The 17,696-nt window shown below is 37.8% G+C and overlaps 1 protein-coding gene across 2 annotated transcripts in view; it reads left to right on the top strand.

The window, feature by feature from the left end:
* Nucleotides 1–15,012, top strand: part of LOC137286639 (cryptochrome-1-like) — a 28,078-nt gene extending 13,066 nt beyond the window's left edge. Inside the window, exons 8-13 of one of the 2 annotated variants that reach the window (XM_067818605.1) lie at nt 1,387–1,527; nt 2,162–2,313; nt 2,602–2,801; nt 4,886–4,933; nt 5,441–5,461; nt 6,855–15,012. In XM_067818605.1, coding sequence (XP_067674706.1) covers nt 1,387–1,527; nt 2,162–2,313; nt 2,602–2,801; nt 4,886–4,933; nt 5,441–5,461; nt 6,855–6,913 — 621 coding nt within the window. In that variant the 3' untranslated portion in view covers nt 6,914–15,012. The remainder of the gene's footprint in view (nt 1–1,386; nt 1,528–2,161; nt 2,314–2,601; nt 2,802–4,885; nt 4,934–5,440; nt 5,462–6,854) is intronic. The other variant, XM_067818606.1, reaches the window with a different exon arrangement.
* The last annotated feature ends 2,684 nt before the right edge of the window (nt 15,013–17,696 follow it).

Here is a 17,696-nt window from a genome sequence, read left to right as displayed (position 1 = left end):
TTGTCTATGTTTACTAGGGGGCGTTGCTCATAAACACTGAAGACCCAGGTTTGATTCCCTACATGGGTATAATGTGTGAAGCCCATTGCTAAAAGATGCATAAAAACAAACTCACTATGTTTTTAAAAAGATTGTTTATTTGTTAGGTGGGGAAAAATATAATAAAGAAATTCCAGATTATTATGGTTGTTCAACATATAAGTCAATATCTTGTCGCGAGTGCAGTGTTAGTGAAGCTTTTGTTGTTGAACCTAGTGCATACAGTAGTTGTTATTGCCTTATATTACGCTTGATGGCACAGATATGATATTGAAAAGAATAATTTGCAGTAATCTTCACTGCATTTTTCACTACCAGACAAACTTGTAAACTGTAAAACTTGTCCATTTTGTATCTATACACAATGTTGCAAAGTCAAAAAAAAAAGTAATTTTGCACAAGAGTGTACCGGTGTGTTTTAGTGGAAACATATTATTTCAAGGTTGTAAAGAACCTATTTTAGATTTGTATAGCAGATAACCCAAGTGGACCCAAAATAATAATTCCTTTGACAATAGGCAAAAGAATAATGGAGCTACAATCTTTCAAAGAGGTAGCTTATTTCACTAGGACTACTTGAGGAAATGGGTGTCTACCTTTGATTGATGGGATTGTATTTTGATATTAAAAATATTTGTTGAAACAAAGCATGGGAAGCAGTTGCATATAGAAAAACCTACCATATTTCTTTATTTGCTCTATAATTAGCCTGTGCCTGTGTTTCTGTCTGTGGGGGAGGCAGTGTAGCATGTGTCCACCATGCAGCTTTCTGGTACATTTGTTGTTAAGTTTTAAATGGATACATGGAAATGGATACATGTCATGGATGGCTACAACTGAACCTCAGCAAAGCAAACACTGAAAGATTTTAGAGAGTGGTTATGTTATTTCATTTGCAAGGTGCTGGAGCTTCAGTTGTGATCATATTAAAGTATTTGTTTTCACAATGTTATCTCCCCTAGCAATCCCTAACTAAAAAGTAAGTTCATTGTATGTCCCCCTTGTTATCACTTACTGTAAAAAATACACAATGTTAACAATATGCAATTGCCTAACTGTAAAGCACACTTTATCTTTCCAACGTATTTGAATATCTGTAGAGAACACTTTATCTCTCCAAGGTAATTGCCTAACTGTAGAGAACACTTTATCTCTCCAAGGTAATTGCCTAACTGTAGAGAACACTTTATCTCTCCAAGGCAATTGCCTAATTATAGTGAACTTGTACTTCCATACGGTAACTGCCTAACTGTAAACAGTCTATCTTTATTTGAAAATGGTCTGACTGTATAGAAACTGTATGTTGTCGGTAACTGCCTAACTGTAGAGACCTCTGTGTGTTCCCAGGGTCAGACTGGCTTCCCCTGGATCGATGCCATTATGGTGCAGCTTCGGCAGGAGGGGTGGATACACCACTTGGCTCGCCATTCTGTAGCATGTTTCCTTACACGGGGGGACCTCTGGATCTCCTGGGAGGAAGGAATGAAGGTACGATCTTGTCACAAACAGAAGGGTGAGATATAACAGGTGACATATGGTAACATTTAATGACTGTGCTGCTCTGGAATTCTTTTCCAGACGACTCTGAAATAGCCATCCCAAAGGAGCAGTAGTGAGGCATATATGTTTCCCATTGTGGTAATGTCATGTTTCATACAATCCATTAGATTTTAGTGTTGTTCTCATTGTTTTTGCAGAATCTAATTCTGCAGCATTGTCTTTTTAAATATTGGGGTTCTGTTGAAACCTCCTTTGTAATTCTGTCAGATATGAAAGCATAACTACAACAATGTTAATTCACTCACTTACACCAATACTTTCTAAACACAAAGGATCACTAGTGTTTAAGATGAGTGAATCCAATGGCTACCTTTTTTCACAAAATGCCAGTAGTTACTTAATCCAGGAGTCTGACGTGCTCTGTTGAGTAGCTGATTTGAATAATAGAATACCTTAAGCCAAATGACATACAGGATTGGGTAGCTATGTCCTCAGTTGTTGATTGTTGCGCTTGTCGTAGCTGAAATGTAAAATGAAATGTTAAACCCCTCATTCTATCATTCTCAGTATAGAATGTGTAGTAGTTAACACTAGCTGTATTGTTTGATGTCTGTTTGAACAGGTGTTTGACGAACTGCTGCTGGATGCAGACTGGAGCGTCAATGCTGGCACATGGATGTGGTTGTCCTGTAGCTCCTTTTTTCAACAGTTTTTCCATTGCTACTGTCCTGTTGGTTTTGGCAAGCGGGCAGACCCATCAGGAAATTTTGTCAGGTAAAATCAGCTCTTGTGCTTTGTACATGTGGGCAGTGGAGTAGCCTAGTGAATCAACTGTTTGCTCATCACTCTGAAGTCGTGGAGAAAAAGGGAGATAGTTTCATTACATTACAATATGTGTGACTCTTTTGTGAATAAAGGTGTTTTTATTTTCTCAAGAAGCCACTATCTTTGTGGAAAGGTTCAAGATTTTCCTTTGAATTGCAATACAATTCATGTGCCAATATTCATCTGTAGTTTCTTGATGCTTGAGATGTTATTTATTGTCTTTTTTCACTTCTGCAGGCACTACCTACCTGTGTTAAAAGCATTTCCAACAAAATACATCTATGAGCCATGGTTAGCTCCAGAGTCTGTGCAGAAAGCAGCAAGGTGCATTGTGGGTAAAGATTACCCATTACCAATTGTAAACCATGCAGTTGTGAGCCGGATCAACTTGGAAAGGATACGACAAGTATTCAAGAGGTTGACAGTCAAAGCCAATTGTAAGTTTTTGTGACACAGTAATGGTGATAGTGTTCGGGGATGGTGATACTGTACACAGACGGCTGATACATTACAAGCATGGTTGATACTGTAAAGAATAAATAATACGGAACAAGGGTGGATGATGTGATACAAGGACAAGTAATACTGTGCAGATTTTTTGATCTTCCTCTTCCTAAGAGAGCCTCAAGATATTTTCATGAATATAAATGTAAAACCTATTCGATGCATTGTGTTGTTTCATGTTGACTTCTTGGAAACAATCATTTAACTCCATACCATACCTCTCTGTATCAATCAGTAGCTGTTCTTGAAGATTCTAGATTGCATTTGATTCCAAACTATTGAAAGTTCCACACCACTGCTTACACTGAACAGAGTCGGGACAATATACTTTCGTCAAAACACATAGCTATCATCTTCTACTGAGTGTTAAGAATGTCTAGCGCAATACAGCTACAAATAATACTACTAATAGTAATAGTTTTATTTGTATAGCACATTTTCACTCATCTATGCATGCTCAAACACTTTGACCCTTGAAGGTCCTGGGGTAGAATAGGCCTTCAGCAACCCATGCTTGCCATAAAAGGCAATTATGCTTGTTGTAAGAGGCGACGAACGGGATCGGATGGTCAGGCTCGCTGACTTGGTTTAAACATGTCATTGGTTCCCAGTTGCACAGATTGATGCTCATGTTGTTTATCACTGGATTGTCTGGTCCAGACTCGAATATTTACAGATTGCTGCCATATAGCTGGAATACTGTAAACCAGGAAAAATGCGATGTTTATTGTGTCGCATTAATATATCATTGCATTTTTTAAAAGCTGCTTTCTCATGTCGACGATCAATAGTTTTGCTGATTCAAACAACAAACAAGATGAATATTTCTCATACACGTGCTTCATAAACGGGTCCATGTCATCAAGTTGTCAATGAGTTGAGTAACGATGTTTTGGGGAGATAATTAATCAAAGTGAATAAGCTGAAGAATACAATCAACAACGGTACTCGTAAAAGTTGTCAAATGAACATAATAACTTACTACTTCCATCTTCTTTGAGTGATTGTGTGCCGTAATTCAAGTGACATCTCTGCTTTCGTCACCTCGAACTTGACGCTCGGACACAATGTTTAATTCTAAACAATGTGCATAAAACATTTTTGCCACAGGTCATAACCCAGCACGATACATGCACTAAGGTCCATACTGTATGTATAGGTGGTGGTGTGTTGTGTAACACCTTCAGAATTACATAATTTTGATCAATATTTTCATCTCAATCTATGTTCACACGAATAGTATCCATTACGGTTATCTGATTGGCTGCCTTGGGTCACATGTTTGCTTTTGACCTTATAGCAGACTGTGGCAAACAAGCGTCATTAGAAACTAGTTTTTATCTAATAAGATTGCTTCTTACAAATCGGAATATACTCTTGGCAAGGTTGATGTTCAGAGCTTTCGAATGATACCCGCCATCAAACGAATTGCCTCACATGATATTTGTACAGGGCTTCGAAAACAGAGGTATTTACCCCTGTTGTATCCAGTTACTGAGCGGGAAGCCATTTATATTGGGGTAATGACAACCATAGATATTATTTGATCAAAGTCTTACAACTCGCAAAATTTTATCGTTGCATTTATGGTATTGACTGTTCAATTGCAAAATTTTATCGACGCAAAAAATTTCCTGGTTTACAGTATAGCTGAGTGTGGCGTAAAACTAAGCTTACTCACTCACTCAAAGTGCTTTAGTAAAGACCGTCTAGAGTCAAGGATAGTTGTTGAAGAGATAGGTCTTTAGGTGGGGTTTGAATGATGGAAGCGAGGCCATGAACACACTAGTAGGCTAGAGAAGTATAAACCCAAGTACAAAATATTGCACTTTTGATTTGCAGTTGTATGCATATTATTTTGTTTGTTTGTTTTTTCATAATCGATAATGCATATTATGTCATGAATAAGTGATAATTGTGTTTTAATTATTTATCAAGTTGGGTTCTTTCGTTGTATGTGACCTTTAAGCTTTCAGTTGAATGCAAGCAGAGACTTACCATTACATTCCAATTTCAGTGTCCATCCCCAGAGACCTTGGGTCACCTATTTTCAAGTATACTAAAGGTGAGTCTGAAGTATACTTCTTTACTTTTCCAATCCTGGTTGACCATATTATAAATCTACTATCATCTTATTACAAGCCCTTGTAATTTATTATCCTATCCCATGATGCATTTGTGCATTTGAGCTGTATTCCAGTCTTGAATTTGACGCCATCCCTACCATTAAATATAGTGAAGTTGTAGGCTGTGTACACATGGTTTATGGCTGGGAAAAACATGATGCACAAGAAATAGAGCTGACACATCGTTGATCATTGCCCATTGCCCTGGACATTGACTAGTTTCCTTGGGAACCAGATTGTCTTGATTGTCCTAGTTAAACATGGAGATTTCATTACAAGTCGACTGTATGTATTTACAGGTGGCTGAGAATATTATAGTGCATGCAAACCAGTTAACACATTCAGCTCACAATACTTAGTCTGCCATACTTTGGTTGCTAAGGTTACACCTGCTGTCATGGTGATCGTCTGCCTTCAGTACGTAAGTGACTCTTGTGCTATTGCAGGACTGACAGATGTGGATATTGGTAAGTCCTACATCAGTAACTTATCTGAAGTGCCAAACTCGCTGACAACTTTCTGCCATGAAACAGTTGATTTCTGTGTGCTTTATGATAATGAGAAGTCCTGTGATGCTTTCTTATTAGTCTAGAGATGCAAGGTGTTTGGTAATCGAATTGAAATATGATTCAAAGGCAGCCAGTGATGGTATGGATTCAGTGAAGATTGTAGATAGTTTAGCTTTTGACTTACATTGATAAATGCACAGTGCAAAATGCAGTAAGTACCAGATTTGTTCACGTTGAGGTAGAGATCTCCACCCCATGTTACCTCTTGGGCAAACTTTATCTGTGTTTTTGCCAGTTGTTAAAAGAGACTGAAACTTGTTTTCATTTCATATAAACTATACCATCATTCAAGGAATAACATCAAATCAGACAATTCAAGGAAAGAAAATACTATTGCAATAGTTGGTTGTAATAGACTGTTGCTATTGCAATAGTATGCTGCAACAGACAATCACAGTGGCAATAGTTATTTCCTTCTCAGTAGGCACCTCTAGATAGTACTCTTCCAATGATTATGCTAGGTTAGTGATAGTAGGGTTCCAGTGATGCTTGTAGGCTAGTGATAGTAGGGTTCCAGTGATTCTTGTAGGCTAGTGATAGTAGGGTTCCAGTGATGCTTGTAGGTTAGTGATTGTAGGGTTCCAGTGATGCTTGTAGGCTAGTGATAGTAGGGCTCCAGTGATGCTTGTAGGCTAGTGAAAGTAGGGTTCCAGTGATGCTTGTATGCTAATGATCATACGGTTTCATTGCTGGTTGTAGGCAGTGATGGCAGGGTTTTAGTCAGGCTTAGGCAGTGATCATTGGGTTCGAAGGTTCTAGTGATGCTTGTAGGCAGTGATGGTAGCTTTTTAGTGATGCTACTAGGGTAGTGATTGAAGGGTTTAAATGGTTGGGTGCCTGTGATGCTGGTAGAGTTCCAATGATGTTGATACCATCATTTCCAAAATGAACTTATTTTGCAGACATTTGTGATGATATACAATATTAGTGGTTTAAAAGTGCCTTCACTTTCAGATCTGGTAATTCATGCCAGCTGGTAATTTTCTTTCTGATCTTTATCTGACCTGTGTAAATCATCTGTTGAATTATATGAAAAGGGAAGGAGTCTATGTACAACAGATGTAGAATCATTCAAAGTAATCATGAGCATGGAATGGACATGAGATACCCTGGATATGACACTCATTTCGCTGACTGGCATTAAATGTAGCTACCTCTCTGACTCGCTTACTAACTCACTCACTAACTCTGAGTAGTAGAATCATTCTCACCAAAATCATTATCTCACCTTGGGTACATAACTTGTACAGTGTTAAGATGCGATGATTTTGTGAGTGAATGTATGTTTCAGAACAATCTCAAACGGTGATTAAGACCCAGCCCAGTGCAGAGGAAGGCACTGCTCATTGATGGAGCAGGATACAGCTGAGTGCTTCCTTGGATGCTACAGAATATCAGTAGAGACTGGGGAACTATGACCGGATGACCCAGACCAGTGATGGAACATTCTCACATTTCAAACCTGTACTGGAATATTCCCAACTCTTGAATATAGGAAGGGGTATTTTCACCTCTCTAGCTGTGGTCGAACATTCTCACATCGAAAACTCTGGATAATGTCCACGCCTCTCATAATCATTTCTCATCATTCATAGATCCCTGAACAGTGGTGGAATATTCTCAGATCACAGAACTGTGTCACATCTGAAAATGATGCTGGGACATTCTTGCATATCAGAATTTTGTTAAACATCCTGAAGATGTGGTGGAACATTCTCATATGATAGACACCTTAGAACTGTGCTGTGACCTTTCACGTTCCTGAATTATTTTGGAATATTTTCACATCCAAGAATTGAAGGAACCCCACATGTCTGAATCGTAGTTGAACGTTTTCACATTCAAGAGCTGTGAAGGGACCTCAGATCGCAGAATTGTGGTTAAACATTCTCACATCCAAGAAAGATGGTAAAACCTTCCCACATGTATGAAGAGTGTTGGGACTGTAAAGGCACTTTACCAAATCAGTACAGACCTATCTCTGAACTGTTGCATAGTATTTGGTTGCCTAAGAGCCCACCCCTAACCACATTTCAGAACAGACTCCAACTGTTTAAATCTGCCTGTTCATTATTGCCTGATCATATATTTGTATGTTTTCCTGTCAGATCCATTTTCAGAATGCTTTTACATTTGAAACAGTGACTGGAAAATTATTTCATCTAACACCCAAACTGCCAGAACATTTGTGACATTTTTGAGGTGGGATTCTCTTTTCTGCCTGTGACGTGGTAGCAGGAGAGTTAACGATAATGCTCTTTGTTATCAAATTCACTGTAATGAATCATTGCCACCAGAACAAGTTGTGTGAAATGATATCTACAGTGTGGTAAAGCTGAAAGCTTGCATGGAGTTTGTAGTGCCTTGTGTTAATTCTTACGAATGCGTCTCTCTAATGCTTCACTGACTTTTCTCTTAAACTTGTTTCTGTATCCACAGGTTTCGCTTGTCTTTGTTCTAGAGTGGTCCTCTAAACACTACGCACAGGAGCTATCTCTCCTGATCTCCAGTCTCCTTGACAAACATTAGAAAAGCATGACCACAGATCGTGAAGTTTCCTGCTCTTTTGTTTGGGGAGATAATTCCAGTGGATAGTGCTTTGAGGACCACTATGAAGAAACAAAAGACTGTGTACGTAAAATATTATTCAAGCTAAACCTATGGATTCAGGAACAGGTTTCAGGAAAAGGGCAATCAAGTGTTATAGGTTTGTATTCCAAGAATTACCATTGTTGATAATGTTTCAGTTCAGTCAGTGAGATGATTGAAGGAGCAGTACGTATCGATTAGAGACTTACGTTGATCTTATTTTATTTATTTAAATGAGATAGTGCAGTCCTATTCTGTTCTAAACATCTCCATAAAGTGGCCTAAATATCGGCAAGGGATTGTTAAAGTGAGAAACACTGAATTATCATCTTAGCATTAAGATGATGACATCTTGAGTGCATTAACATTGGCTTTTGCTTGTCATACTGAAAGACTTTTGTTTTGCTAAAGTTTATTAAATTTCATGATTCAAATTTAGAAACAAAGTTGTTCATCAGTTTTGTATTGGTGATTCACTTGACTGACCATACTCTTTTGACTTGGACATTTCGACCCCAATCACTGCTATTGTGAGCTATGGGGCAATACTCATCTGGGGTTATACATGTGTAGACAGCTTCAGTTGTCTCCCTTTGGGATCAGTGAATAACATGGTCTTATGCCTAGGAATGGAGGCATATCATGGTGCATACAATGATATTGAACCATGCTACTGTACATAACACTGTTCCTGTTTTTTTCATCACAACTGTTATGTGTGGACTCTACAGAACTGTGAATTGCATAATCATGTTCCATAATCACAGTATAGATATCTGTCAGATATTCTTCAGTTATGTATCAATGATGTGATAACTATGACACTGGCCATGAAGCATAATTACTGCCATATCTGGGATTTCTGTTTTAATCAGGTCAAAGGTCACATCATAATGATTCAGATAGTCATCAAACCCATTTCCAGACAGCAGCCCACTCGTAATGAAGAACTTCTCACTGGTAAACATATGAATTCAGGTCAGGTTCAAATGGAAATTTTACTAAAATATTCGGATTCCAAATGTGCCTTGTGACTGATTTAAAGACATTATCTTCAACTTATGTAAAAACAACTTTTAGTTTAGTTGTCACATATCTCAGGCATGCAAATATAGAAGAGACTAAATCAACATAAAGTATATTGATCAAGTAAAAACTGAATGTAAAGTTGACTACATTGTTATCTCTGAAGACAACTGTAGAATGTTAACTCTTGATGTGATAGCAGTTAGTTGTTGGGAAGTTAGCATGATTATCTCCATTGTGGCAGCCATTTTGAAATGAATGGAAGACACTTCTGTACGTTATTACCATGTTGATATGTTTACATATGTAATGATACTTGCTTTGCTGCATTGTGAAACTTCATCACCTGGTAACTGTAGCCACATTTGTTTAGTGAAGCTGTGATTATAGTAGAAATGCCATGCTTGTCATCCATTTTGTTGGGCTGTTCTTTACATTGATTGTTGGTGTTTATGTTGTGTGGGAAATAGTTTGGATTAATGTGCATTGATCAAACTCCTTGATAACAGCGTCCGAAAGTAAAACGCCAAACAAAATCATGGTAGAGATCACAATTGTCCCTGCCATTTACGGTGCTGCAGTTCATTGTGCAGTGTTGCGTCACTAAACTGTCGCAAAATAGCGGATGTTAATTTGCATCCTGGTTCACCCAGGGTATGTTTCTAGGTTACACAGCAATACCCATACTCCTGGGTTCTATAACAGTTGAAACCATCAAATATTTGGATTCTTCCGTCACCCCAAATGGACACGCCATCAGATACCTCACAATGATGCTTAAGAAAGTTTTCACTCAAAGATTGAATGTTTCTTTGATACAGGAACGTTCTTGATACTTATGACAGAAAGATTAAACGAATGAATGTCAGGATGGTGTCATTTTCAGTATTTTTAAGTGTGTATCATCCACACTTTGAAACTACAAATTGGGATAGGTGGGAGAGACACTGAAGTGCAGTACCTTGACCAGAGACTTTTTGATACTCTCTGACTTTGTTTGAGTTGTTTCATAATTCAGGTTTCCATTTAGGGCCTTATCAGGTATGTCGCTAAACGGTGGTTATTCTGTTTTTATGGAAGATTGAAGTGAGGGAGGTGTTCAGAGCTTCCTTCTGAACATCAACTCGCTTATAAAAAGTGCCTGAGTAAACATTCACTTATCCTTGATCTCTTTGGGACCAGTTTTGTTTTTTTAGGTTGTGATAAGTATTTGGCATTTTGCATTTGGTGAATCCAAGTCAATAAAAGATTGTTTCAAGGGTCATGTCCAAGCTATCTTAGACGGAAGTAGGCAGTGCCTGATGTTTTTTGTTTTCATTTTCCTAATACATGTATACCATTGGGCTGATGGTGTTGTAATCCATTTAAACAGTTCATGATTTGATGATTTTCACCATATCGCTCATTCCATTTAATAACTGTCTTTTGATTCTGTTACTCAGGGTTATATTAGTCTGGGAGAGTGTGGGTTTATGGCCCTGCAACTTTTCTACCTTGCCAAACACTTTTTTAAACATGAAGGAAATAAATTTAAGTGGATTAACATTCTAAAGCGGAAGGGCAAACCACAAAGGTGTGTGACAAGAACAGCCACTCAACAATCAATATGTTTAGACTCAAGTTTTGACCCAGTATTGAACTTTAGAGCTTACTCGTATGTCTAGAGTGAAATGATTTCACTGAACCATTATAACACTTTTTTTAAGAAAGATAGTGATCTGATTGGCCAGTCTTTTAACCATCATAGCTATGATGATATAATGCTTGGCATGTAGTCCCAAGGCTCTATGTAATGCTTTGCTACTTGCACTGGTGCATCCCAGTATTACCAAGTACAACCTATTAGTCTAACCTACACCAGGTGCAAGTCAATTTTCAGTAGGTAAACTTCTGAATAAAACATCTAAGTAGTTCAAAAGTACATTTCTTTCATTATCCAGTGCAATAAAAGCAGTTCATCTGGAATTTGGCGGGTGCAACTACTTGCACCTGGGGCATAGATGAACATCTCTTAAATCAAGCCTTGAGTGCCAGGACAGATGAACCTGTTCACATAGCACACTGTGGGAACACATGTATGTTTTAAGGTCTCAAGGTAGATTAAATGTCACACAGAAATATTAAACCTAACATAACTTGTAATTATAAATTCATACATGCAAGTGTACAGGATTGAATGAGCTGATTGTTGGTGTATACTACTTGACCTGTATTCTTGTTGTTTGTAAAACCATTCCACTTATAAACATCTGTATATCCCACCTGTGAAATATGATACTCAAAATTACAGATAGTTGTTGGTGCAGGAATGGAAAAACAAACAGCCTTCAGTGTTTGTGGGATATTTTTCTTCTGGCACTGTGTTAAGTTACTAGTTGTCACGTTATCAGAAGAATCCAAAACTTTAATCTTAAATCTGAAAGGTTATGCCAAATGTCAGAGGTCTGTCAGGTAATAATGAGATGATGACAGATAATTTATAAAATACCACGAAATCTTGCCAGCTGAAATTATGATTTTATTAGCCTGGAGCAATTTCTGATTAAATTTGGCCAAAGTACAAGCATTGATTTCCATCCCTGATATATTTTTGCATTCTGTGTATATATATCATACTCTACTCCACTTTGCTTGTGATATTTCTCATATTTACACACTAGAATGGTTATCATAGGACAAGTATATATTTGAATAGAGTGACATTTGACTATCGTAAAAAGTTGAGCACTATAGACTGAAACATTCCTGTGAATATTTTCATTGTCAATTTTTTATTATTAGCAGTGACTATTTGTGTGACTGTAGAATTTGCAGTTCAGTAAAGAAATCAGTAATGTCAATGCCAACATCAAACTCACCATAATAATAGTCACTGGGTAAACAGCCTGTGTAAAATTGATACATGGCCAGTCATCTAATAGAGGAACTATGGTACTATGTCTGCAGCTTTCTGTCCATGGTAGGCAGTTTGTCCCTCGTGCATGTGTTGGACAGTCAACAATACACTAGCAAGGTATTAGCTGCATTATTGTAGCCATACTGTTATTGGAGAAACAAAGCTATGCACCCATATTACAGTGCAGTCATGTGCACTGCTGGCATGTGTGAAAAAGGCCTATCACACTTTGGGCAAACAGACACAAAGCTTCAATTATGCAGCTAGTAGATGCCTATGATCCAGTCATCTTGTTGCTGTAACACTGCATGACAAATGCCATGTAATTCAGAGTTTAACATTTAGCCTCCTGGATTAATCTTAGAAAAAGGTGCTGTGAAGGGTGGGTGATTTCGAACATTTGGGGTATCATTATACAGGTGACAATTGACTAATGTTTTTTATGTTATGGGTAGACAGAAGGCTGAAACAAACATACTTGCTGGAAATATTCTTAACATTGCCTAAATTATGTGACAGAATGTGATAGAATGTGGAAAGCAATCATGTTGTGAAAAAAATTGTTAATGCAAACAAGTTTTCCAGAATTGTTTGTGTTTGATCATGAGAGAACATGATTGCTTGGTCGTTTAGTCAGTGTGACCAGTCTTTGAGTATTTCAATTCACCAGACCACCATTAAGTGCTCATCAGGTTGATACAATCATATCTCATATTTTGTCTGAGGTTAAATTCATACTTTTTTATTGGCACAATAGCAATTTATAAACCATTTCTCAAAAATGTATTTGCATAATTTGTGATAAAATCATATCATCACATCTGTTCAAATGTGCTACTATATTCTTACATGTCACATCACAAAAATGGCAGGATATGATATGTGATTCATAAATATTCACCAGTCGTACTTAGTTTTTTGGTTCATTTATTTTATTTATTTCATATGTAAAATGTGTTGTTTTAATGCTGAAACAAAATGAATCCTGTGTTGTGTTAGATGTATGAAAAACAAACATGAAACACTTAGCCCTATCCCCGCCCCCAAAAATTGCTAATTTAATGTCATTTAATTAAATTAAAAGTTTACATGGCTTTCATGTATACACTTTGACAAAAGTTAACGAGTTTTTTATTTATCATTTTAAGTTTAATATGACTATTAAGAAACAGATTAACATGTAAAGTGTAACCCCACACTTAAGTAAGCACATAGGTCGCAGGGTTTGGCACCAGCATTGAGAGGATTAACATCGCATGCTCAGTTACTCAACAAACCACCTCTATCCAAAATGTTACGTATGTGAGATAGTAAAATTCACGTGTTAAAGCTAGCAAGTTGCCTGAGCGAGCAATATTTTGAGTCTGGGTCACACACTGGGTGTAAAGTCGCTAATGAATGATGTGCCTTGATAGATAGACCTTTTGGGCACAATTCTTGATTATCCAGTGTTTGGTTCACAAGTGCTAGGATTTGCATCAGGTCGGCACCAGTCATTTGTTCTGTACGGAGAGGCTTGTGTCAAGTAGTCAGGGTCAATGTACAGATGTATAGAAAAAATAATTACCATCGCCTCAAACTGGCCATTTTTAGGGATGATCCATTGCATGACCTAACAATATTTTTGTGACCATTTCAGCTCATTTATTTTATTGTAAGATGTCCATCTTTTCATGACCTCCCTAAGAGAAAAGTATAGTACTTTTTTACTCTTCTCACCCAGAGAATTTCCTATTTCAGTGACCCTCTTGATTACTTTGACCTGTCATCTCCAGTGATAAATGACTAGTCCCAATGATGTATCAAAAACCTAGAATCATGGATTCCTGTCCTGGATTCTGCCAATTGTTTCCTGGTTTATTAACATCAGCCATATACTCGTGTTTGGAAGTATTACATGTCTGACATGTTTTGTTTTTGCTTTCCACTCAAATAAAGGTGACACGCTGTGATGAAACTAAAATCGTTTTCATCCTTAGGATGCCTAAGCCATGGGTCCATTGTGCCAAGTGCTTTTAGCGTTAAGGTGACCATAGCTCCCATTCTTTAACATAGGCTTAAGGTAGTCCCAGGGCTGAGGTTGTTTTGTACATATCCATTACTGTATAAGGCAGATGCTTGGACTGGGATGCTTGGACAACCATGAGATGCTGACTGACAATCCCTTGGTCTGAAGCTTTCCTGCCTTAGGCTTTATTGTATGAAACTTATAGGTGTGGGTATTGCAGAGAATTTTCATATTGTGATGTGAAAGCGTAATGCAAGAATTTTTTTGTTGCAAAAAGCTACTCATAAATTGAATTAATACTTTATTTATAAAGAATACACAACAAAATCACAATGATTGATTATGTTTTAGTTAGAACTTTTAATCATAACAAAAGAAATGTGAACTTTTTCAACTTCAAATGCTGCCGTACAGACACCTTTGCCATAGTATTGATGGGCACCACATTACATTGTTCGTTGTTGGGGTTTCTATTTTACAACAAATGAATACCTTGGTGTTAAAAAACGGAAATGTCCGAAAATTCTGTGTGTTACAGTGTTTTGAAAATGTATTTCAAAATTCTGGCTTTAGATCAGAGTATCGCAATGCATATCATTTTCATGTCTGAATCAGTAAATACCAGTAAACTGGTTTTGTCGCACAGCCCTACAAACTTAAGCGGAGAAAAGGTCCCAGTTTTGCATATGTATCGTTGCGCTACATTGTCAAAACTAAGAGACTGATGACAGATGTAGTGCTATGATAGCTTTGTGAAACAGGGCCCAGTACTGACTTGTATATTTTGTGGCCAGTACATCTATTTTTGTACAGATATGTCATTCTAAATTTGTTATTGTGGGAAATTGATGCATACCATTGGAGCTCAACTGTAATTGTCATTGATTGTACTTGTTGTTAATTTGGTGATAATAAAACTGTTATGTGGCACTTGTATGTTTTTGTTTTGAGCTTAAGAACAGTGTAAAATTACCCAATGTATTCTGTGACATGATCCAGAACAAAGACCTCGATTAATTCTCGATGTAGATGTAGAACCCTTTTCTGGTGTTGCTGGACATAAGAGAGTGAGTTTAGTTGTATGTCGCCTTTGGCAATATTTCAGCAATGTCACAGCAGGGGAAATAAGAAATGGGCATCACACATTGTGCCAATGTCGGGAATCGAACCTGGGTCTCCAACATGACAAGCAAGTACCTTAACCACTAGACTACCCCAGGAGTGGTTGGACATGATATTGCTTGAAGATCACTAAAAAATATGTAGAAGCACAATAATTCACTCATAAGGTTAATGGAGAGGAAATGATCTTGAGGAACCACCCGTGTGTTCTCATGGATGGAACATCATCCCACACTGAGCGGAAGGTCTGTGATTCAATCCCTAACTGCTTCACACCAAACAAAACTAAGAGATGGAGGAAGACAAAGTCATCAACATTCCCTGCAATGGCAAATATCCTTCATGAATATGTCTACAAGTTATGATTATGCCAAATGTTTTGGTGTGTGCATAGAAAACTGGAAGGAGAGTAATGGAAGGATTTAAAAGTTCTACTCTGGAAAAGAGCATTACCATCAATTTCAGTCACCAGTACACCACCACAAATATCTATTGTCAAATTTGGTGAAGAAATAGTGAATGGTTCTATTCTGGAAAAGATAACTGTGCACAGACAGAGAGCGTGCATTTCAATAACTGCTGCAAAGTGCACTGTGGGGGGTAACAAAAACCAATGACTGCTCAGCTTGGAGTCAGTATACTGTGTCTGGGTGAGATATCAATGATGAAGACCTGGTTTCAGTGCCACACAGGTATAATGTGTGAAGCCTGTTTTTTTATGTATTCCACCAATATGGCCTTTTAGTGTGAAAATCTGCCTCATTAGGGTATCAATGTGTGTCATGTTATCGCAGTCCCTGGTACCCACACCAGTCAGAACAGGATGCCATTCTCCCATGTCAGAACAGGTAGTCTGTGCTGTATGCCATTCTCCCATGTCAGAACAGGTACTCTGTGTTGTATGCCATTCTCCCATGTCAGAACAGGTACTGTATGTCCCATGTCAGAACAGATACTGTATGTCCCATGTCAAAACAGGTAGTCTGTGTTGTATGCCATTCTCCCATGTCAGAACAGGTACTCTGCGTTGTATGCCATTCTCCCATGTCAGAACAGGTACTCTGAGTCACATGTCAGAACAGGTACTGTATGTCCCATGTCAAAACAGGTAGTCTGTGTTGTATGCCATTCTCCCATGTCAAAACAGGTAGTCTGTGTTGTATGCCATTCTCCCATGCCAGAACAGGTAGTCTGTGTTGTATGCCATTCTCCCATGTCAGAACAGGTACCGGTACTCCGTTTCCCATGTCAGAACAGGTACTCTGAGCCCAGTGTTACTTTGCAGAATAGGTCCTTCTGTGCCATGTCTTGCAACTGAATAAGTGCGCTGAAGTACCTTGAAATAATATAGTGCTGACTCAATTTTTTCTCATTTCAGGCCTCACACTTGGGATCAACTATATGCTTGCCTTTTAGTTCAAAGGCAATAAATTCAAGAACACCACAAATACACATTTCAAAACTAATATGTTTATTTATACAGATAATAAAAAAAACAACAACAAGAATGACTGACTGTAAGCCACAAAGCTCTTGTTGGCTTAATGTCTAACAAAGCATAGATGAGAGAAGAATGACTTGAACACAACCACAGATTACATGAGATTGACAAGACAAAACAAGGTGACATTTATCCAGGGAAGTTACCTCCCATAGTTTGAGAAAAAGATTAAGATGGGAAAATTCCTATTTGTATTTTCTCAAATACCTAGTTTCTCTAATTAGTCAAATAATAATGGCAGAATCTGTAGAAGAATAGCCTTGAACACAATATCACGTGGAGGCAAATGCAGAAACCTGCATTAGTCTGCAATATCCGCAAGTTACAGACACAACCTTCCTCTGCATATATATATATATATTCAGGGAAACAAATAAGGGAAGACATGAAAGTGCAAGTGTTCCTTTATTTATTTCAAAAGTTTCACACAGTGCATGACATACCTTGAGAAGAAACCTGGAAAAGAATATAGGAACACTTGAACTTCATGTGTTCCCTTATTTGTTTCCATGAGCATATTTCCAGCCATTTTGGAATTAGCATGAGCAACACAATTATCTCACAATAGATGGGTAATGTATCTGTATTAGACTCTAACTACAGACATTAGTTTGGAAGACAAGATGGCTGTGGCACCGAAAACAGGACTTCACTGGAATGCAAAAACTGTCTTATGGTGTGATCAGATATATTCTATCCTTACCCCATTGGTCAGAAATAATCTATGACCCAGTGATCCACACTGTCATGGTTTATTGACAACTAACCAGTCACACATTGGACTCCTCAATCTTAAAAAACATCTGCTATTATAGTCTATCATATCCCCACTGTAAGACTTGAATGTAACCCACTCTGGGACATGTACCCATGGTATATCTTTCTGTATTGCATGAATACCCATGGTATATCTATCACATCCTTTCTGTATCGCACAAATACTCATGGTATATCCATCACACCCTTTCTGTACTGCATGAATACCCATGGA

This window comes from Haliotis asinina, chromosome 6 (genome assembly GCF_037392515.1).
Source record: "Haliotis asinina isolate JCU_RB_2024 chromosome 6, JCU_Hal_asi_v2, whole genome shotgun sequence".
NCBI lineage: Eukaryota > Metazoa > Mollusca > Gastropoda > Lepetellida > Haliotidae > Haliotis > Haliotis asinina.
The sequence above is the reverse complement of the archived record's forward strand: the minus strand, read 5'-3'. Positions and strand labels throughout refer to the sequence as shown.